The sequence below is a fragment of the Tauraco erythrolophus genome, chromosome 7 (genome assembly GCF_009769465.1).
Source record: "Tauraco erythrolophus isolate bTauEry1 chromosome 7, bTauEry1.pri, whole genome shotgun sequence".
Taxonomy (NCBI): Eukaryota; Metazoa; Chordata; class Aves; order Musophagiformes; family Musophagidae; genus Tauraco; species Tauraco erythrolophus.
In genome coordinates this window covers 6991913-7014262 of record NC_141471.1, presented here as the reverse complement: position 1 = coordinate 7014262, position 22350 = coordinate 6991913, and the positions used below count along the sequence as shown (strand labels likewise).

Sequence of the window (22350 nt, the reverse complement as noted above, 5' to 3'; positions counted from 1 at the left end):
AGCCCCCGGAGCCCCTCCTGCCCTACAGCTCTCGCAGAAGCCCCTCATGTGCGGGAGGGGCGGGGGGTTGGTCCCGCTCCGCGGGCGCTGAGCGCTCATTAACTCCGCCGCTCCCGCTCCGCAGGGCCGGGCCGGCGGCTCCTGCCCGGGGAGGCCGGGCCCGCAAAACCGCCCCCTGCCCCGGAGCCGGCAGCGGGGCAGGGCTCCCGCCGCGCCATGGCCGCTCCCTGCTACCTGGGCTGGGATTTCAGCACGCAGCAGGTACCGGGGCCGCCTCCTTCCCGCTCCCCCCCTCCCCTCCCTCAGCCGGCGGCGGGGCCGGGGGCTCGGCGGGGCGGCGGCGGCCCCAGCGCGGGGCCTGCCCGGCCCTGGCCGGGGCTCGTCTGCAGCCGCCGCCGCCGCCGCCTCCGGGGTCTGAAGCGCGGGGGCTGCGGGCGGCGGCACCCGCCGGGCCGCGGGGCGCTGCACGGGGGGCGAGGCCCGCGCTGCCCCCCGCCACCGCGGCCCGGCGGCGCGGAAGGGGAACGGGCCTTCCCCCGCGCCGGCGGCGTTCGTCGCCTCTTCCTGCGCGCAGCGACGGCGTGGTTCTGCCGCTTCCTCGTTCGCGGCAGGGCCGGGCTGGGCGCCGCGGGGTGCTGCGCCCGGAGCCGGGGGTTCACGCACACCAGCAGCCTGCTGCGGCCGATGCAAAATAATTCCGTAAAACACATCAGAATTACGTGGTTTAAGGCTTCCGTGGGCCACTGGCGTTTCATGCTCCCCGCTGTTCGCATTCCCCCTTCCCTTTGCCTGTATAAGCGCATCCTTCGTTCCTTTCTGTTTGTCCCATCTCTTGTCTGAAGCTCGTCCCACGTGTCCTGCTTCCCCATCCTGCTGGGGATGCGTTTGATCCTGGAAAGGAGTGCTACGACCCTTCACTGTGTGCAAGCTGCACAGAGACCCCTCTGCCTGCGGCACCAGCCAGGCTGCAAGCTGGGTTTTTGCACCTGAATCCAGCTTTTCCAGTGTCCTCGTGTGAATCGAGATTAGTAGGATTATGAACCTGGATGCTCGGGTTGCTTCTTGAAATTTTGATTTGTCGGCACAATCGGGTCTTACTACGCTGCAAGTAGGAGCTCTGCCCGAGTTGTGCGTAGGCCTGAAGGCGTTGGCAATGGGCGTATGAGCATAAATCACTTCCTCACGGCTGTGCTGAAGTTTGGGAGCTTGGAAAGACACATCCAGGTTAGGTTGATGGAGCGTTCTGTAATAAGGGGGCAGGCTGCAAGCAGAAAGCCAATTAAGCTGCAGTGGGTCAGAGCTGTTTTTAAGCTGGTGCAGGGCACCAGGCTGGTAATGAGTTGTGCCGGCGTGTAAATAATGGCCCCACGCTACTACAGCTAAAATGGGGATGGCCTTGTTGTTTGGGTACAACGCTTTGAGATCACTTAGTCTTTGTAGATTTTTTGTGTGTGTGTGTTCGTTCCTTTAACAGCAGTTCACACTCTCTCCCTTACAGAAATACGTGCAGGATGTGAGCTACCTTTGAATCACAGAATCATAGAATGGTTTGGGTTGGAAGGAACCTAAAAGATCATCTAGTTCCAACCCCCCTGCCATGGGCAGGGAAACCTTCCCCTACACCAGGTTACTCAAAGCCTCATTCAACCTGGCCTTGAACACTTCCAGGGATGGGGAGCATCCACAACTTCTCTGGGCAACCTGTTCCAGTGCCTCACCACCCTCAGAGTGAAAAATTTCTTCCTTATATCTCTTTCAGTTTAAAGCCATTGCTCCTTGTCCTATCACTCCATGCCCTTGTAAAAAGTCCCTCTCCAGCTTTCTTGTAGGCCCCCTTTAGGTACTGGAAGACTGCCATGAGATCTCCTCAGAGCCTTACTCTTCTCCAGGCTGAACAACACCAACTCTCAGCCTGTCTTCGTAGCTCCAGCTGTTAATGTTTTTCTTGTGCACTAGGGCAGCTTGAGTAAAGATAGAGGAGGAGAGTTTGGGATACTCTTCTTGTTTGTGCTTACCAGAAAGCTCAGCCTTATGGAGTCACCTGTTTGGGATATTGCTTTCCTTGGTAAGATGGGGCAAAAAAAAGGAGATAGTGAGGAAAAATAAAAGCATATGGCGTCTTTAATCTAAGATACCATATTCTTTGGGGAAGTTGGAAAAATTACTTACCATGATGCAAGCTATGAACCTGGTAATATGTTTGCTGTTCTTCAGCATGTGCCTGCATCTCGATCTTCTCAATTACAGATAGAGAAAATGAGGGGGAAAATGCAAGCAAACACATTGGCATGATGCTGAATAGGTGGCATGCTGGAAATTGACATAATAGCTGTTTTTTTGTACGATCGTGCCATACTTTCAGTGAATTGCATGGATCAGGATGATCTCCTTTCCCTTTTCATCTGTGAGAATTGAATTATTATAAATGAGTTGTCAGTGCTATTTAATTATTGTTGGTTTTTGTTAACATCCTGTTTTATATCTCGTAGCTGAAAGTCATTGCTATTGATGAGCAGCTGAGAGTCATTTATGAGGATAATGTTCATTTTGATAAAGACCTTCCAGAATTTAAGTAAGACTTTTTGTATTTTACTTGGATAATATAATGTAGAATGTTGGGAATTGGGGCAGGGAGGCTGTTGCCTTATTTGATTTTATTGATATGTGTGAAGGCATGGAAAAAGTTCATGCCATGTCCATGTTTCATACTTGGCAAGGATAGTATATGCTCTTGCATTCTTTGGTGTGTAAAAATGGCAAGAACTCCCAACAGGAAATAAGTGGGGGAAAAAAAAAAATCTACCTCAAAGTATTATATATAAATAAACTAATTTTTTTTCTGTGGGACTTCAAACATGTGGACATGACTGTTTCTTTTGGGGACACAGAAGTAAGCACTGCCTTTGTGTCTGGGTGGAATGCTGTGATAATTGCATGAGGGGAACTTCTAAAAGGCATTTGGAGACAAATTCAGTGGTTCCAAATCTCACAAGAGGATGCAGGGTGACAGTATTTGTTTACTTCAGTTAACAGACTAGAATTTACAAATGTCGTCCTCCATGGTCACAAGTTTCAATTGAGCACATTTACTTACTTGATGGTTTAACAGCAAAAATGGAATTTCGTCTTCTAGATTAAAGCGGCTAACGGTGACAGTTAGGAAACTTAGAGACAGCTATGAATTACATGGAGCCAATGAGCAGTATCAGCATTGTAATCTGTCACAGATCTTACTTGAGGATCACAGCTTTTCTTCGCAGATTATTTACTTTGCAATTGGGTCAAACATCTCTTACGTCACCTCCTAGGAGCTGGCTTTTGCCTTTTTCAGGTTCGAACACTGATTGTGTCCTTGCTTTTAACATAAAAACATTGCAGACTCACTTTGGTTATTAATAAATTTGAAGAACTTTGCTTGGTGGGGAAAAAATTGCTTAATTTACTAAAAGAAAAGACTGTTTTTCTGTAGGACTCAAGGTGGAGTCTATATTCACAATGACAGACTGACAGTCACTTCTCCAGTGCTAATGTGGGTCAAGGTAAGAAGAAACTTTTCTATAGTTGAGCTTCTTCCTTGCTGTTATTGAAATGCAAAGGCATTTCCTATGATTCTATGATTCTATTCTATGATTCCATTTTCTATGATTCTATGATTTCCAGCAGTCGTGAAACTCATCATTCAAATCAAAGTAATCCTTGTGCTTGTGTTCTGTTTCTTTTTAGTGTTATTCTGTGTCTTTCGTGCAAATATTAACATTATCAACAGAGGTAGTGGAAGTTGCTAACATTTTGAGAGTTTTTTGTTTGTTTATCCACTCTTTACTATTGCAACATTGTATGTGTGATTAACCCTTTCCTGACTTTCCCTCATTTGAAAAAAGAGTATTCTTTTTTTCCTTCATCTTCTTGTTTCATACGCAAAAGGGGCAGCTGTCACTTTGCCTTTCTGTGATTTTTGTAGCATCCAAGTTACTTGCATTATTTTTTTTTAGAATAAGCTTTGCTAACAAGTTATGTCACAAATGGTAAGTGGTTAAAGAGCAGTTTATTCAGTGATTCCCAGTCACTTTGACTGGTGTTTGTTTTGAAATACAGTGTGGATACTAAAAAGCTAGAAGCAGAGAAATTTTCCAGCTGCTGCAGCATCCTGTGAAAGTTCTTTTTCCTGTGCAGGCTAGCTGAGAAACAGTTTGAGGTTTTTGTAAACTAAGACTTTATCTTGTACCTGTAGATTGTTATGCAGTCTTGTTTATGGTACACTGGGAAAGTTGTTTTGAAATGGGTGTCGGAGCATTCAGCCAATCACTCTGGGAGGTGAATGGTCAAGCGACCAATTGCCTTGGCCCTTCTTGCGAACCACGTTATATATACGGATTTGTAATTAATTAAATAATGGCATTTTCTCCTGGACTTGAATTCTATGTCATTCTTCTCTCTGTCCTCGGTACAATACAGCATTCTTTTCTATTTTAAAAGAAAGCCTTCCTTGCTTCTGTGCAGATTCTGCCACACTTGATCTCACGTGGTACTATGTAAATTTGTCTACTAGTGTGATTTGAATAGTTGAGATATTTGAAAAGTCACAGAACCCCCAGCTGGTGATCCGCAGTAGTTGACAAAGGTTTGATAAATTTGCTGGCAGTTGGTCTCTTGAGCCATAATGAACAGGAACAGTTGTAATATTAAATTAATAATAAGATGATATAGGTATATGGTGTGTCTTGGGAAATTTTGAAGTCTAGCAGTGGTCCATTTGTCAAGATAGTCTGGGAAATGCTGATCCGATTGAGACTATGTGAAGATAGATTAATTTTTGGTTTTAAACTTCAGGAAAATGTGGCAAGAACAAAATTAACCTGAATGCTTAACGTGCTAAAGTTCACCTGAATTAGCCTTATATTAAAGAGACCCTGAGATTTCAGCTGACACTGTGGGTGGTGGTATTGAGGATAACAACATATTGTAGGATTGGGTGCAGGGTGCATCCCATGAAGATTTCATAGATTTCCAAAAGTAAGAACAGAAAAAGAGAATCCTGCTTTGTGTCTAGCATTCTGGAAAGTATCTTTTTATTGAATTGGAATTCTTTAACTACTAGATGACCTTTGAAGGTCCCTTCCAGCCCTAACCATTCTATGATTCTATGAACTCTTGCCTCTTATTTAGATTTCAAAGAATAGATCTTTGTGATTCAACTTGTTTAAAGATTTATTTTTTTTTCCCCTGTATGTTTCAACTTTTCTTTTGTGGACTCTTAGTAAGTTAATTTATGCAGCTGCTTGAGAAGTCCATTGCCATTAGCTAATTTTTCATTATCTGCCAATGAACTCTTATCAGTGATGAAATGAATTTACTGTTTAATTCCAGAGATTGTGAGTGTGCATAATTTCATAGCTCATTACAATTGTTCTTGATTCTGCTTGTTCTTGTAGGCTCTGGATATGATTTTGGAAAAGATGAAGTCTGCGGGCTTTAACTTCTCTCAAGTCAGAGCTTTGTCTGGTGCTGGCCAGGTTAGTTTACATTGAAAAAAAAATCAGTCTTACTATATTTCTTCAACAGAGTATAAAGTATAGTGATAAATTTCATTTAAATAATTGTATCGCAGAAGACCATAATGACATCAAGTAAAACCAAAGCTTCTATATAAACATCCGTTCAAAGACACGTTCCTCAGGGGAAATTAAAACCTGAAGCACACAGAGCAGTCACTGGAAGGTAGTGGGAGTGGAGGATGCGGTTTACAGCGCGATTGTTTAGATCAATATAGTGCATAACGAGTTGATTTCCTGTTGTTTAAATTCTCTGTACATACAGATTCTGAAATGACTGGGATCGGTTTGAATTTCAGCATATCCAGGTGCTTGTGGAAATGGAGTAGAAAAGATAGCAAGGAGCAGTTTACTAAAGGCACAGTGACATCCTGTTGAGCACAGTTTTTGTTGGTTAGGGTAGGGATCCGCCTAGGAATGACAAAAACCGAGTTACGACAGTCTTTGCAGAAATGCCAGAGATGCTGCCATGATGTAGCCTGTAGTGCGTAACGCCTTTTTAATGAGATTTATAAAACCCATCCTGAGACTTAGTCAGTTGGCCGCTCTCTTAGCAATCCGGTGAAACAAGGAAGTCTTTTATAACTTTCACAGATCATATCCGGGGTGAGGACAGCAACAAAGCGATAGCTAATTCTGACGCATGAGGTTTAGGTTGTTCATCTTGATATATAGGGGACTAATTAATCAAAACTCGTGCTTTGATTTCTGTGTTTCTTTGATTTCAGTTGAAAGTCTGAGCAAAGTGTCTGAAAATCGTAGCTGGTATCAAGGCTTTGTTATGAATTCTTCAGTGGAACAGAAGTTAGGGACTGCCAAGTAACCTCAGCCTACTCAAGTGAAAAAAAGAAGTGCATTTCCAGATTGCCTGTATTCCCTTTATTTTACCCATCCTCCAACAAGTTAGGAGTATCAACTTGATGCTAAATTCAGATTCTTTCAGGTAGAACAAATTTCATTTAGTTGCCCCATTCCAACCCATATTGCCTCTCTCCCTTTTCTCTTTGAAGTACCTTGTCTTTATGCTGCAGATCACTGCAGAGGTGCACTGATGTGCCAGTATTTGTCCCAAAGAAGGGAGAAACTTGGTCTCAATTGTCTGCAGAAAAGGCAGAGAGATGTGAAATACAATCTGGATGAGACTGTGGTCAAGTACTCTGTGCCCAGGGGTTTCTGCGTGCGCTTGGTGTCATCAGAACTGTTAGTGGGTCACTGGATGGTGCTTTGCAGTTGCCTAGGGTGTCCTTGGCTTGAGGAAGCCACCTGAGAGATGGAGCTTAAATATCCTTCTCAATATTAGGCAGTCTGTTAGTGGTGACTGGGGCAGGCATGTAACTGAAGGACCTGGAGGCTGTGCTGAAATAGCACAGAACTAACAGTCCTTACTGTGGAGCCCTGGCTACAGCTCAAAGAGCCCTCAAAGAAATATCTAAAGCCATTAGCAATATAGTAATAGTTCCCACTAGAAGTTGCTATAGTTCAAAATCATCATTGTCTCTTGGCTTCTACGTTTTCTGATTCAGTATATGCTTTGCTCAATCCTAAAGAGTCTTAATGAGGCACTTGATTTAAAAGGTGTATTTTTTGGTCCTCTTTTGAAGACAGTTCTCTGTCCCTTTGAGTTTTAAATTCAGATCAGGATATTAACTTTGTGGCTTGGGAGGGCATCTCCAACTTCTGTTTCTGTGCTTTCTACAGCAACATGGGAGTGTGTACTGGAAAAAAGGAAGCATCCACATTTTAAAGAATGCATCATCTGATCTGCCTTTACATCAGTCACTAAAGGTAACGTGCGTAAAAGAGGACTGAAGGGAGAGCTGTGCTGTCCTTTTTCTGATGCTTACATGTTGTTTTTCTCCTTGCAAACTTTTCCTCTTGTTTGGCTGAGTTGCATGCCCCTGCAGCATAAAGTGAAATGTACTGGTTATTCCTTCAGCTCCAGGGCTTTTGACGCTTCCTTTTATCCTGAGTGACAGTATGTGCTGCTTTAAAAGCTTACAGGTGCCAGTGGGTGTCCCAGAATCTTTCTGTGTCAGGGTAACAGCCTGTTTGTTCTTTTAGGAAACGTAATACTTTTGTAAATAGCCTGTAAATGTTTTACTTTTTTTTTTAATATATTTGTATTAACAAAAAATTGTGGTGAAAAATACCATTGTACCTGAGTTTCCTTGCAATGCTTGCAATTTCGTTAGAAAAATATTAAAAAAAAAAAAAGAAAAAAGAAAAAAGACCGATTTACACATACCTCTGAAAGGATGGAACTGTATTGCTGTGTGGGCACAAACTCCTAACTAGTACCTTGTTGAACTTCAACTTTCTATGTATACATGTGTGTGGTTGGTAAGTTTTGGACATAGACTTGTCAAACTTTTATTTAAAAACAAAAGTAGGGAGGAATCAACTTTCCTCTTGAAGACTCTTACCTTCCTTACTTCAAGATCAGAAAGGACAGTTGTATGTTGAAAGGGAGACATTTGTGTAACTGATCAGTTGAATGATTAATTTTTGAAATATCTCATCTGTGCAGAAATGGAATGGAAATGTCTCATGGAAATGGAATTAAAATGCTCTCTGGTGTACTAAGCCTCAGTTGCATTTCCAAATGGTTATGCCAGTCATTAAAGAGAAATTTGTTAGTAGGACTGTGGAAAGATAATCTTACTGTTTAGAGAGGAGCTCTAAGAAGTGGAGCTAAACTTGCATAAAAGGGACCAGGACTTTGGCCACCGACGGAGCATACTGAGACATCGTGCTGCAGCTTACGTCAAGTAGCAGCAGCAGAAGCCTGTTGTTTCCCTCTGGTGTGAAGTGTGGGTTAAACTTTTCACCACTGACCAACATGCTGCCCAATATCCTCTTTCCTTTAATTCTCCAGAGGAGACCAGAAAGCATGTCAGAGAGCTGAACTGTGAGCCGATACGTAGGTCTGCTGTATTGCTGTTACTCTTGCAGGGACTTCTTAGAGATCGGACTTACTAATAAAGGATATTCTTTGTTGCAGGCTTGTTTTTCTGTCAGCAACAGCCCCATCTGGATGGATTCGAGCACAGCTTCCCAGTGCAGCGCTCTGGAGAAAGCGGTGGGGGGAGCACAGCACCTAGCAAGTATCACTGGTTCTCGAGCCTACGAGGTAAGGAGCGGAGGGGAAGAAAGTCCTCGGCAGTCTCCTGATAGAAACAATTCTGCCATCACGGTGATACCGTAGCAGATAATCATAGAATCATAGAATCATAGAATCGTTAGGGCTGGAAGGGACCTTCAAAGGTCATCTAGTCCAACCCCCCTGCAAGGAACAGGGATATCTCCAACTAGATCAGGTTGCTCAGGGCCTCATCCAACCAGGCCTTGAACGTCTCCAGGGATGGAGCATCCACCACCTCTCTGGGCAACCTGTTCCAGTGTTCTACAACTCTCATGGTAAAAAATTTTTTCCTAATATCCAACCTGAATCTACCTCCCTCTATTTTAAAACCATTACCCCTTGTCCTATCACAACTGGCCCTCCTGAACAGCCTCTCCCCATCTTTCTTGTAGGCCCCCTTGAGGTACTGGAAGACCGCTATAAGGTCACCCCGGAGCCTCCTCTTCTCCAGGCTGAACAGCCCCAACTCTTTCAGCCTGTCCTCATAGGAAAGGTGCTCCAGCCCTCTTATCATCTTCGTGGCCCTCCTCTGGACCCTCTCCAACTGGTCCATGTCCTTCTTATGTTGGGGACTCCAGAACTGGACGCAATACTCCAAGTGAGGTCTCACGAGGGCAGAGTAGAGGGGGAGAATCACCTCCCTTGACCTGCTGGCCACGCTCCTCTTGATGCAGCCCAGGACGCGGTTGGCCTTCTGGGCCGCAAGAGCACATTGCCGGCTCATATTGAGCTTCTCGTCCACCAGTACTCCCAAGTCCTTCTCCTCAGGGCTGCTCACGATCCATTCTCCACCCAGTCTGTAATTGTGCCTGGGATTGCCATGACCCAGATGTAGGACCTTGCACTTGGCCTGGTTAAACTTCATGAGGTTGGTACGGGCCCACCTCTCCAGCCTGTCGAGGTCCTTCTGGATGGCATCCCTCCCTTCCAGCGTGTCAACGGCACCACACAGCTTGGTGTCATCGGCGAACAGCGATCAGCGTTAACTGGGAAAGAAAGACTTTTTGAATAAACTCCAATGATACCGTGCTTTGCAGTAGTCTCACAAAGGAAAGTGTGGAAATTTTAAAGTGAAATTAGGCAAACACAGGAAGTTTAGCTGCAGGAGGCAGCTGGGGTCAGCTGTTGCATTTCGCCAGTGGTTCTGAAATATAGCGTTTGGTGGCCATGCTTACAGTCTCAGGGCCTGGTTCTCCCCTGGGATCTCCTGTGGAGCCACGTTTCCATTGAGATGGCAATCCAGTTTGTGTTACAGGTTTACTTGGGGTTTTGACCTCCCTATTTGTGGATCACTGCTCTAGGTTACTTCCGCAATTAAAAGATTGGCCTTTTAATGTTCTCTGAAGGCTAACAAGCAGCTGTTGACCTAAGAGAAGTGTTTCAGAAGTTTGGGATGCTATCAGAGAGTACTGTGTTGCTTGGCTCCTCCTGACCCTTCTCTCTCTTAGGATCATAGAATCATAGAATGGCTGGGGTTGGAAGGGACCTCAAAGATCATCTAGTTCCAACCCCCCTGCCATGGGCAGGGACACCCTCCACTACACCAGGTTGCTCAAAGCCTCTTCCAACCTGGCCTTGAACACTTCCAGGGATGGGCTATGCACAACTTCTCTGGGCAACCTGTTCCAGTGCCTCACCACCCTCAGAGGGAAGAATTTCTTCCTTATGTCTAATTGAATCACAGAATCATAGAATCATCTGGTTGGAAGAGACCTTCAAGATCATCAAGTCCAACCATTCACTCTGCACTGTCAGGGTGCCTAAACCATATTGCTCAACACCAAATCTACATGGTTTTTAATCACCTCCAGGGATGGGGACTCCACCACCTCCCTGGGCAGCCTGTTCCAATACTTCACAACCCTCTCTGTAAAGAAATTTTTCCTGATATCTAAACTAAATTTCCCCTGGCGCAACTTGAGGCCATTCCCTCTCATCCTGTCATTCGTAACGTGGGAGAAGAGACCGACCCCCATCTCCCTGCAGCTTCCTTTCAGGTAATTGTAGAGAGCGATAAGGTCCCCCCCGAGCCTCCTCTTCTCCAGACTAAACAGTCCCAGCTCCCTCAGCTGCTCCTCCTAGGACAAGTTCTCTAAACGCTTCACTAGTTTTGTTGCCCTTCTCTGAACCTGCTTCAGCACCTCAACGTCCTTCTTGAAGTGAGGGGCCCAAAACTGGACACAGTACTCCAGGTGTGGCCTCACCAGTGCTGAGTACAGGGGGACAATCACTTCCCTGCTCTGCTGGCCACACTGTTTCTGATACATGCCAGGATTGCGTTGGCTTTCTTGGCTGCTTGGGCACACTGCTGGCTCCTGTTCAATCGGCTGTCGACCAGCACCACCAGGTCCTTCTCTGCTGTGCAGCTTTCCAGCCACACTTCCCCAAGCCTGTAACGCTGCAGGGGGTTGTTGTGGCCCAAGTGCAGGACCCGGCACTTGGTCTTGTTGAATTTCATACAGTTGGCCTCGACCCATCGATCCAGTCTGTCCAGGTCCCTCTGTAGAGCCTCCCGACCCTCAGGCAGATCAACACTACCTCCCAATTTAGTGTCATCTGCAAACGTGCTGAGGGTGCACTCAATCCTGTCATCCAGATCATTGATAAAGATGTTAAAGAGAACAGGCCCCAGCACTGATCCCTGTGGAACACCACTGGTGACCGGCCGCCAGCTGGATTTAACTCCATTCACCACCACTCTCTGGGCCCGGCCGTCCAGCCAATTTTTGATCCAACCTGGCCTTGAACACGTCCAGGGATGGGGCACCTACAGCTTCTCTGGGCAACCTGTTCCAATGCCTCACCACCCTCATTGTAAAACATTTCCTTAGATCTAATCTGCCCTCTTTCAGTTTAAATCCATTACCCCTTGTCCTATCACTACACGCCCTTGTAAAAAGTCCCTCTCCAGCTTTCCTGTAGGCCCCCTTTAGGTACTGGAAGGCTGCAATAAGATCACCCTGGAGCCTTCTCTTCTCCAGGCTGAACAGCCCCCACTCTCTCAGCCTGTCTTCATAGCAGAGGTGCTCTAGCCCTCGGATCATCTTCATGGCCTCCTCTGGACTCACTCCAGCAGCTCCATGTCCTTTTTGTGTTGGGGACTCCAGAGCTGAATGCAGTATTCCAGGTGGGGTCTCACGAGAGACTCTTGTAACTGTGACAATGAGTTGGAGCAGGGCTGCCCTCCAGACATCTCAGCTCCTGGCTCCTCCTCCTGTTGGGTCAACAGAACAAGGCTCTGACCTCCCAGATTGCTGATTTTGTGTTTGAATCATTGTGCAAGCTCTATGGCCAGCGTTGAAATCAGACTTTGCATACCACTAACGGTTTATTTTTAACTTGCTAAAGGTTAAGGTTTCAGTGCTAGAAGTTTTTTGTTATTCGATATAATACGTGAATGAAAAATAATTATTCTTACAACTATTATTAGCCTGTGCTGGAGTTGCTTCTTTGAGGATGAAGCTTCCTGCTTTGTTCACAATTCACCTGCCTCACAGAGGGGTACATAGGTTGGGTAGCTTAAACCTTTTCAAGGGTTTGAAGGCAGCATTTGAATGGTGCTGGTTCCTGTGCACGGAATAAATGTGATTCATTCCATTGAACTGTCATTTCTGAAATGTAAATTATGGATAGTAATGCTTTTTCACATGCTTTTTTTTCAAAAGGTGAGCAAAATTCTCATAATGAGACTGTGCGTTATAGCCTGTTTAGTGCAGATTGCCTGCTGTGCGCTGACTTTCATCATGCATCAGGCAAATTAAATATCCAAAGTGCGATGTACTGAACTCATTACACAGAGTTAATGATTATTGACTCCATTTAGGGTTTGTGTTTCTAAGCATTTGCATTTCTTTTTCAGCGTTTTACAGGAAACCAGATAGCAAAGATTTACAGCCAGAATCCTGAGGTCTACATGCAAACTGAGGTTGGCTCAACTTCAATACACTAATTGAAAAACACAGTTGAAAATCTTTTAAAATTAATTTTGTAGGGATGTCAGACTTTTTAACTAAAGAATATTTTGATTCTTATGTTTGATTTTAAGATTAAAATAAAAAAAAATATTATTTTAGTTTTTGTTTTGTTAAATTATTAGTTGTTAGAACTGATGCCCAATTTTTATCTGCCTATCTGGAATGTTATGTTTAACACAGCAGGTTTCATTGGATCCCATCTTTGTGGAAGAAGTTTTAAAAAACAGACTTGAGTGGCAATAAGTTGTATTTACAGCAATTTGAACACAAGCGGGTAATTAAGCACACAGTTGAAATTTTCACACTTAGAACTGGCCATTTGCATGCAGGAGTGTAATTGTTCTGACATACAAAGTTGGCATCCATGTGGATGTGCGTAGGAAAAAACCTGCAGTCAGTTCCAGACTTATTTAATGTTTTTTTCCCTCGAGGAGCTACTTTGATTCTATTGTTGCGAATGAATTGCATTGTTTAGTTGCTTTCTTTCTGATTTTTAATTTTCAGATATCAGCTTGCAATTCCATTATTGTTTCAGTTTGTTGAGTCTGCATCTAGCTGTGACTGAAATGCTATGGTTTGAAGCAAGGTGAAAACCCCACGCAAATATGATGTAAATGAGAGAAGGACCCCTGTCTTGTGATTAGAATATGCCAAACAGCCAGACCTGTGAAGTCGGGCTGCTCCTGGTTTTGTACTACTGCAGTACTTGATAGCATCGATCATAATTTTTTTGTGGTTTTTAAAATCTCACACCTGCATAAAACAGTTAATCCCTTGAGGAAGTGAGTTGACTCAGTATTTTGTGAGAAAATGCCTCATTTTTAATTTTTTTTTTCTTTCTTAGTACATTTTCTTTGTATAACCTTTATGCTAGTAAGGTATGGGATGAAACAAAACACTCACACAGTCTGATCATAAGCTTAAGACTAAATTTAGAGAAAGATACATTAATAGAGAGGAAGTGGGTCTGTGGAACTGAGAACTAGTCAAACCAATTTCAGACTTTGAGGGCTGGTTGCATTGATGGCACCTTTTAGCAATAAAGGATATGCAAGATGTTATGTTCAAGCACGAAATACCTCTATGCCAGAATTGCTCTTGAGGACCTTCAAGAAGCACTTAGCAGCTCGGCAGTCTCAATGACATGTGGAAGGTGGATGTTTTTCCTTCTGTAGGTCAGCTTGCTAAACTGGCTGATTCGCAGTTTAACTTCATCCTTTTCCTTCCATTTCAGGCAGCTAGTGCCCGCTGGGGCACCACAGAAGGTAGGCCGTCGTTATCTAAGCACAATATGATATATTCTTGGGGAGAGATGCATGAAGAGCAAGTGCATCATTAAGTTTCCTGGCCATTATAACCACCTCTTAGAGCTCTGGCTATAGCCTGTCTTTGAATGTGCTGTGTGCAGCGGTGGTTTTGTGATCATTAATAAAAAACCTGTCACTGCTGGCTCACTCAACCAGTAGAGATTTGATTCTGATTAGTTATTGGGTGACAATCATATTTCTTCTGAATTAGTCAGAGCACGCAATAAGGAATTTGTCAGCTTTTATGCCAGCTTCTTGGGAACAGATAATACTAGGTCATGCAGAAAGCTTGGCGGTAGCCGGTTAACTTCTTTGTTTGTATAGCAGATTTGAAGTGGAAGGAAGTTCCTGTTGGATCAGTGCATTGTGTCACGTGGCTGGGGCATTTTTGGGCCAATATTAGAAGCCCTACAGCTGGGTTTAATGCACTGTTGGAACATACCCTGAGGCAGAGCTGCAGGTAGTGGTTCACTTCAAAGCTGATCATTACCAGCTCCTGGCAGTAACTCCTGGGAGGTCTGGGGTCTCAGCTGGGAGGGAGGTAAGAGTTCAGTAAAGGTGCTAGCAGAGCCTTGCCAGAGCTGCTAAAAAGCTTACAGACCTGTGCTCTGGTTGAACCAGTGCATGGTTTGTGGGTGTTTCCCCTGTCGTCAACATACAAGTGTTTTTGTGTGGGTTTTTTTTATTTCATTTTATTTTTTTTAACTTGAAATGAGGTTCTGTGATACACCAAGGTTGTGAATTAATACATGATAACAGAGTATGCTAACATGCTAATTGTATTTTGCATGTTTCAGAATGCAAAGCTATTAACAGCTTTTATCATGGGGTTACTTTTAGATTGATATCTGCAGTGTTACTTAGGTGGTGAGATAGAACTGAATAATCCTTCTAGGTGTATTTTTGTGCACTTTCTGTGCCTAACAATAAGCATCTATTAACATTTGCTGCTTTCAGTTACTTACTATTTACTTTCTTCGAAGTGAATACTGATGGGACGCACTGTCTCACACTTTTTCTTTCAGAGAATCTCTTTGGTTAGTAGTTTTGCAGCTTCCCTCTTCCTAGGAGCTTATGCACCCATCGATTACAGTGATGGTAAGTGTGGGGGCTTTTCTCGTAGTAACAATTCAACAAGGAAATTTTCCTTTCCATCCTCACCTTACATAAAAGAGGAACAAAGTCTCTGCTATTTATTTTCAGTCTTTAATGACAAGTGTATTAGATTTTAAGCTAAGTTACTCCTTTCAATTTGTTGATACTCATGGTAGTGTTGTCAGCTGTGCTAATTTATTCCCATCATACTACGATTTCTGTTTCTACAAAATAGATCCACAGAAAATATTCTTAAATTGTACTTTTTCTCATTACTTGATGATATATAAAAGAATGTTGAAATATCTACTTAAAAGCATGAAAAAGTTGTGGATATTTGGCTAGACTTCATAGTTCTGATATTTGTTCTTTGATTTTGCTGGTTTAGCTCTGAGTTGCGCAGGATGTGAACAAGATGTATATTGTGATTATTTTTCCCTCTACCTAACTGGAGTATGGATCTGCAACAGAAATATCTTTTCAAAATGAACCAGACAAAAAAGCATAAACTAAGCAAAAAAATCCTAAACTCAGTTAAAAAAAAAAAAAAAAACCTTCCATATCTCTCTATTCATCATAACAAAGACAATAAAGTGACAAGACTGGTGTCTCTCTTTTCTGTTGCGTGTTATCTCAGTTATCCAGCTTTTAAATGGCAATTTTAAATGGCAATTACAAAGGAAACCATTTTCCTGGGAGCTGTGCCGTTATTTCTAAATAGCATTTTTGATTCCTGCTCTGAAACTAAAAAAAGATATATTTCAGAGCCGAAAGGTTAGATAACAAGGCTCTATAAGGAAATTTTGCAGTTTAGAGCCATAGTTGACACCCATGCGTTAAGACCAACTCATTTTTTCTCCGTCGTTGTTCCATCAAAGCTCATAGGAAAAGGCACGACACCTCAATTTTAGCTAATGGTCAACTTATTCAATATCAGATCTCCCAGTTATACTTGAGACCTTAAAAATTGCAACCCAATCCTTGCTTATTTTGCAGCAGTTGTGAGATTATTACATCTATCTTCTGGTCCTGTTCTGTTAGCTGTGTATTTTCACAGCCAAATTTTATTTTTTTTCTGTATTATTGGCAACAATGAGCCTTCGGAGGTTTGCACTTTGCTCCTCAGTAGGCCCAAATACTGAGCATTTCATCTGCTCAACCACCCGCAGAATTAGCTCCATGTATTGCATTTCAAAGAGAGGGGGTGAGATCTTGAAGGTGCTTTTTCTGATAAAGAAATATGTTGATTTCTTGTTTTCCAGTGAGAGTTAAGTCTTAATTTTGGTTCAAATGTTTGAAAATATAAGCATTAAAAAAAAAATCTTGGTTTTGGGGTTGGGTTCTTGGTATCTTTTTTTTTTTTTTTGGTAATATTACCTCTTTCTTTTCTACTTGGAAGCAGGTGAGGAAAATCTGTGCTTCTTCAACTTCGGAGCATGAAAATTTCTGTGTTTGTTTGAAAACGAAAACGTTCTAAACTAAAGAAAACGAAAATTTGCTTTATTGGAAAATTTTCTTAGAAAATGTATTGCAGTTTTCAAACAGCTCTAGGAGAACCTGTTCTGTTACACCTCTGGATGTTTACGGAACTTGAATAAATGTTATCTACTGTTCAGAGCATGTAAGATTATTAAATCTTTGTGTGAAAAAAGATAAGAGAACTAAGCAGGATGTTATAGTTCTCTTCACAAGGCAGAATTATTTTTTTCGCATTGTAAGCTATATTTTGTCTTGTTCATTCTTTTCTTCTGTTAACATAATGAGAGAGAATTCTAATTCCAGTAATAAAATATAATTATAATGTATGCAGTAGTTATTTGGATCCAGCTGAAAAACTTGTTTTCTTGTCATTTACGATTTCTTGCAATTCACTTGATCTTTTACATTGCACCTGTATATCGTAGTTTAAAATGCATCTTTCAAAATAATGTTCAGATAATAGACCTATTCTTCATTTCTGTGGGTTTAACTTCAGGTCATATCGTCTTTAAAAGACCCTGTCAAATTGTTTAGCTCTGCACAATAACTTATCTCTTTAAATTTGCAGGTTATTGTAGGAAATGTGCTATTCAGTTTCAGGGGTTTTTCTTTTTTTCTTTTTAAGGGTCCAATCTGGTAAGGTTCAAATGACTCCTCATGAATGGCTGAGCACCCTAGGTGACTGATTTAAAAAAAATCAAATTACATTCTGGTGGAATGAAGAATGATTTTCATTTATATTGTGCGGATGTTAAAAGTGAGATACATTTGGGACCTAAACAACTTGAGCACTTGAGGCATTGTTTCTTTTGGAAGACACCTTAAAGAACAGCTATTCAGCTCTTGACCTAGAGAAGCTTTATCTTTTGAAATGCTTTTATAAGAGCCATAGGCAAATCATAGCTTAGCATACTTGTTTTTTGTTGTTCTATCAAACAAGGATGCTTTGAACTGGAGCCTTTTCAAAAGGAAGCGTGGTGGGCTGGGTTTACTCCTAATGTAGCTTGGGTGGTGTCAGCAGAGTGACACTGCTTATGATTTCAGCTTGCTGAAAAGGCAAACCGGAGTGCTGTGATACAGATGCACTTAACTGTTTATAAATGCATGCAGATACTGATCTTTAGTTTGTTGATTAATAAAACCAATTAGTCTGCATCATTTGGTCTTTGTAATTAAATTCTTTTGGTGGTGTTTTTTTTTTTTCCCCCACCAGTATTGGAGCCCTTATGCTTTTTTCTATGTAATAAATATTAGCAAGTCCTGATTGTGCTCCTGGTCATTTCATGTTAAAAGTCAGTGGTCCTTGCAGTGAAATACTGAATCCTGTTCATCCATGTATTGACTCTTTTCTCAGTCCATACTGGACCATGGCCTTGGCTATTGACCTCCATTGCTGATGGGGTATCATAGAATACTGTAGTATCCATTTGGAGTGACAAGTCAAAGGACTGCCTTTGATTTTTTTTTTTTCCTTAGTTCTCAATTATTACTTATTTTAAACTTAGAACACTGTGCTTAAGCCATTTTTCCTAACTTTTATTTCTAGAAGTGGTGTAGATCATGTCCAGGGGTACTTGCGTTAGAAACCTGCTGTGCATCACTCCTGGTACAATTGAAGAATAAAGAGAAGTGGTTCCAGGGAGCATTCAGCTCTGGTTTTTGTTTTCCACTGACTACAGATTCTTATGCAAGTGTCCACAGTTGGATAGGATGAATCCAGTCCGACAAATTAGTAGTTCTTGTAAAATAGTTATTTCACATCTTTTAAATGAGTTTCTGAGGGTGGGATAAATTAGCTCATCTTTCTTTTCTCAGAGCATATTAAAGTCTTTGTGCAACTATATCTACCAGTCAGTAAACCAAAGGGTTGTTTCTGTAAAATATAAACTTAGACCTTTTCAGTTATAAAGGTTAGTGTTTTTCCTGTTTTACACAGAAAAGATTGGAAGCTATCCTTATCTCTTGCAAAATTGCACTGGAAGATACTAGTTAAATGTTTCCTGTAGGCTTGTGGGGGGACAAAAAGGATTGTTTTTTCAAAAAACCACAGAAAACAGCAACTAATCTTTCTGTAGTAAAATTCCACTCTATTTAAAGATTCTGTTGCTCGCTGATTAAATTAATTTAGGTAAGGGGTTCTTGGCCTTTTAAATTACAGACTTCTCCAGGAAAATTTATAGATTTACATATTTCCTCATAGAAAGCCTTGTCATGCCTGAGCTTGGGATGAGGCTGCTCACGCCGTCTCTGGGAAGTGCAGCTTGTGATGGTGGACTCAGTTCACACTGGAAGGAGGGGTTGGCTGGATTTAAGAGTTGTCTCACCTAGAGAACTGAGACAAGCTGGAGTAAATCTTGCCATCTTCCCTTTTCTGTGGGCGGTAGCGATTTTGACAGCAGAAAAGGGAAATGCATCTTTTGCCTGTGGGAGGCACGTTGCGCTTTCTGCTCTGCCAGATTCCTGCTGTTGCGTCTTAGGCCAAATGAACGAGTGCACAATTTGTTAAGTGTGTTTAATTTGCCTGAAATGGAATTGATTAAATGTAATATATTTAATTCTATTTTACATGTTATCAAGTATAATCCAAATATCCTACTGTTTGACTTGGGTCATTCCGGTGTCTCAATTAGAGTGTGCAACACTTTCTGTTTACAACACTGTGAGAAGGACTAGGTCCTCATGGTCCTTAGGAATGGACTGTGTGAATAGATACTTTATTTATAAATGTTATTAAACTAATTATCAAGCTTAGGTGAAAAAGGCTGCTGGGAATTGATAGGGTGGGCTCGTTTGTGCATGGGTAGCCAGTAGTAGTGTGTGCATGTGGAGTGTGTTGCAGGTGTGTGCCCTTCTTCAGGATAAGAGCACCGCTGGAGCCTTGTGATGTGCTGGCTGAGATGTGGGTTGCATCCCTTCTCTTCCTCTGTCCCAGCATTGCAAGAAGAGTCTTGTTCCACAGACACTGCATGGGGGGGTCAACTTCACCATCTCTGTGTTTTAAAGAGCTTAAAAGATGTTCTGAGTGGAAGTAAATTTCAGGTTTTCCACTGTGCTCAGCTGAGGATGTGGCTGTTTTTCTAAGATAAATAAGTTGTGGGCTAAACAGCCTTTGAAATGAAAATGTTAATCTAGAATAAGACTGATGTGTCCCTGAACAGTACTAACCAGAAACACACAGATTTTCAAGTTTAATGAAATGTGCAATTAAAGGCATCTTAGAAACATAAGCAAGGGATGTGGAGTGCTCAGGATGTTGTGTAGATCTCTGTTGGGCTGTTCAGCATTTCTGAAAGTCATGACTTTGGTATTCAAAGCTGGACTCTCCAAACTAGCCTCAAAATTAAAAGCTATGTTTGAAAATTTGACCTCTTGCTTTTTTTTTTTTTTTTTTTTACTTCTAAGCCTTTATTTTTGTCATATCTGAAGAAGGAAACATTGTTATGAAGGAAGATTAGTCAGCGCGGATTTAGATGCTAACATGGTACTCTACTTAAAGGTAGGAGTAGTGTAAAGCCATACCACCCAGGGGGGAACTTCTTCATTGTTAGGTCTTAGGTGAGCACAACACACCTTCAACTGACGTTACTGCATCACCTTTAGATAGTTGTAGTGAAGTTTTTGTCTAAGGTAGAAGATTTGGGACGGAGCTGATGAGGAGGGCATCCATGTTCTTCCTTTTGCTCTTAAACTGGGAATAACTGAATTGTCTAGTGCATTGTGCATCAGAAGAGCCTTTTCCGCTACCTTTACAGGTGAAATCTATCCAGAGACTGAATAATCAGTATCCTTTATGCTTAGAAGAGCTGTAACCTTTCTCTTTGAATGTAAAATATACATCCGTAAATTTTCTGTTGCCTGTAGTGAGGTGGAATTTTCTGATGCAGTACTGTCTTGTGTTTAATGGTATATGCCTCTTGTTTTGCTTTGTGTCTTGTAGGTTCTGGTATGAACTTGCTGCAGATTTGGGAAAAGGTATGGTCACGGTCCTGCCTTGATGCTTGTGCACCTGGATTAGAGGAGAAACTAGGATGCCCTGTGCCATCCCATTCAGTCCTGGTATGTGCCTGTCTAAAAGCAACAAATAGAGCTTTGTGCTGGGAGTTTTGCTAATAGTGTTTTCTTGGAGTATGCTTGTGTGTGCACATGAGCATGCATGTGCCGTTATCCTTGGAGCTACGCTACTTGATTTAATATTTCCAGGTGTGTTGTGAATGTGTATGCCAGAGCAGAAATAGACGTCTTTGAAAACTGGTAGTTGGTGTCTGTCGTAGCTTTCATCATTCATCACCTTGGATTCTTGCATGCCCTGGGCTATGAGGAGAAAAGTTCTGGTAGATGCTCCAGTGATAAGACTCTTTGGGCTACCACCCCATGCCCACAGGCACTTGGTCACTGCAGAACTGTGCGCAGTATTTATTACTCAACATTTGCTTTTCTTGACAGGGACCTTGTTTTAAACTGTTTGTAGAGTTAATGAGGTAATCTTTGTGAATAATTTGAGATATTTAAAGCTCCTCAGTTCACGTAGCATAAAAATCAAATCAAGCTGCACATCTCTTAGAGTAAATGAATTTAGTCTTACTTCCCAGCACAAAAAGAGCTATTGCTTTACTGGTGCACGTGTAGGATAGTGTAGATAGCCATCACCTGATCCCTCTGAATTAAGTGCTGATCTTCTGTAATGGAGAGAAAGGTATAAAAAAAAGCCTTATACATGTCCTTGTATTTTTCAAAGATAGTTTTCATCTCTGGGCTATTAAATGTGGCTTAAAAAAATACAGTTATTGACCCCTAAAATAATAGGGGTCATATTCCAGCATTTGATGTTGTGATGTATATTAATGTTGTGTTTCCTCTTATGTTTGCATGAGTTTCTAATTTCTATGTATTAATATTCATGCATGTATGTAAAATAGATGGATATGTTTATGTTACTTGATGTGAATAATTGGAGAGAAACCCAAAGCTAAAATGTTACTATTTGCTTAACCTATTTAAAAATCTAATCTGAGGGTATTTCTATCAACAATAGATAGAAACAACAAAAAATTTGTTATCTCAACAATAAAAAAATTTGGTTCAAAATCTTTAAAATATTCATTCATACCTTAAATACACAGAAATTGTTATTACAGCTGCTTTTGGGTTTATTAGTTCCATGTTACATTGTGTCATACATTGCAAGATTACGTTCCCTTTTTTTAGCTTTTTTTTCTTCTCTCTTTCTTTCTTTCTTTCCTTAGGGGCCCATTTCTCCATATTATTGTCAGCGTTATGGGTTTAGCCCAGACTGTAAAATAGTAGCATTTACAGGAGACAATCCAGGTGAGATGATTACATCTATAAGATTCAGTGAATATGATTATATATGTATTAAAATTCTACATCAATCTCATTTGTTCTCAGATGAAAGAATATCGTGTTTATCAGCATTAATACCTTTTTCCAACAGTTTTCCATCACTTGTTCTTCTGAGGTATAGACATCTTGGATAAGCTGGGTATGACAAATGAATTCTTTTTTGTGTAGTAATTAGAGGTGACTTCATTTGCCTCTTGATAACTTCAGTTTAGGTTTGCCTGCCCCTAAGAAACTATTCTTACTATGAATTGCTAACATTCTAACTTAGAAAATATGAATTAAAATATTGCTGTGTATCTTTTAAAGCAAACAGGTGGAGATGGACCTCATGGGCTTTCTCTAATATTTAGAGCTGTCCTTTTGTCAGTGTGAGAGAAGGTGTTAATTTAGGGTCAATTTTTTGAATCCTGGGGACTGTTTCAGTGTAGAGCAAAGTTGTC

At 41.8% G+C, this 22350-nt stretch overlaps 1 protein-coding gene across 1 annotated transcript in view; it reads left to right on the top strand.

Annotated features, from left to right (window-relative positions):
* The first annotated feature begins 213 nt into the window (after positions 1–213).
* Positions 214–22350, top strand: part of XYLB (xylulokinase) — an 89792-nt gene continuing 67655 nt past the window's right edge. The window contains exons 1-10 of the mRNA XM_086614708.1: positions 214–261; positions 2490–2572; positions 3470–3539; positions 5433–5513; positions 7251–7337; positions 8554–8682; positions 12554–12619; positions 15001–15073; positions 20487–20605; positions 21793–21874. Coding sequence (XP_086470834.1) covers positions 217–261; positions 2490–2572; positions 3470–3539; positions 5433–5513; positions 7251–7337; positions 8554–8682; positions 12554–12619; positions 15001–15073; positions 20487–20605; positions 21793–21874 — 835 coding nt within the window. The 5' untranslated portion in view covers positions 214–216. The remainder of the gene's footprint in view (positions 262–2489; positions 2573–3469; positions 3540–5432; positions 5514–7250; positions 7338–8553; positions 8683–12553; positions 12620–15000; positions 15074–20486; positions 20606–21792; positions 21875–22350) is intronic.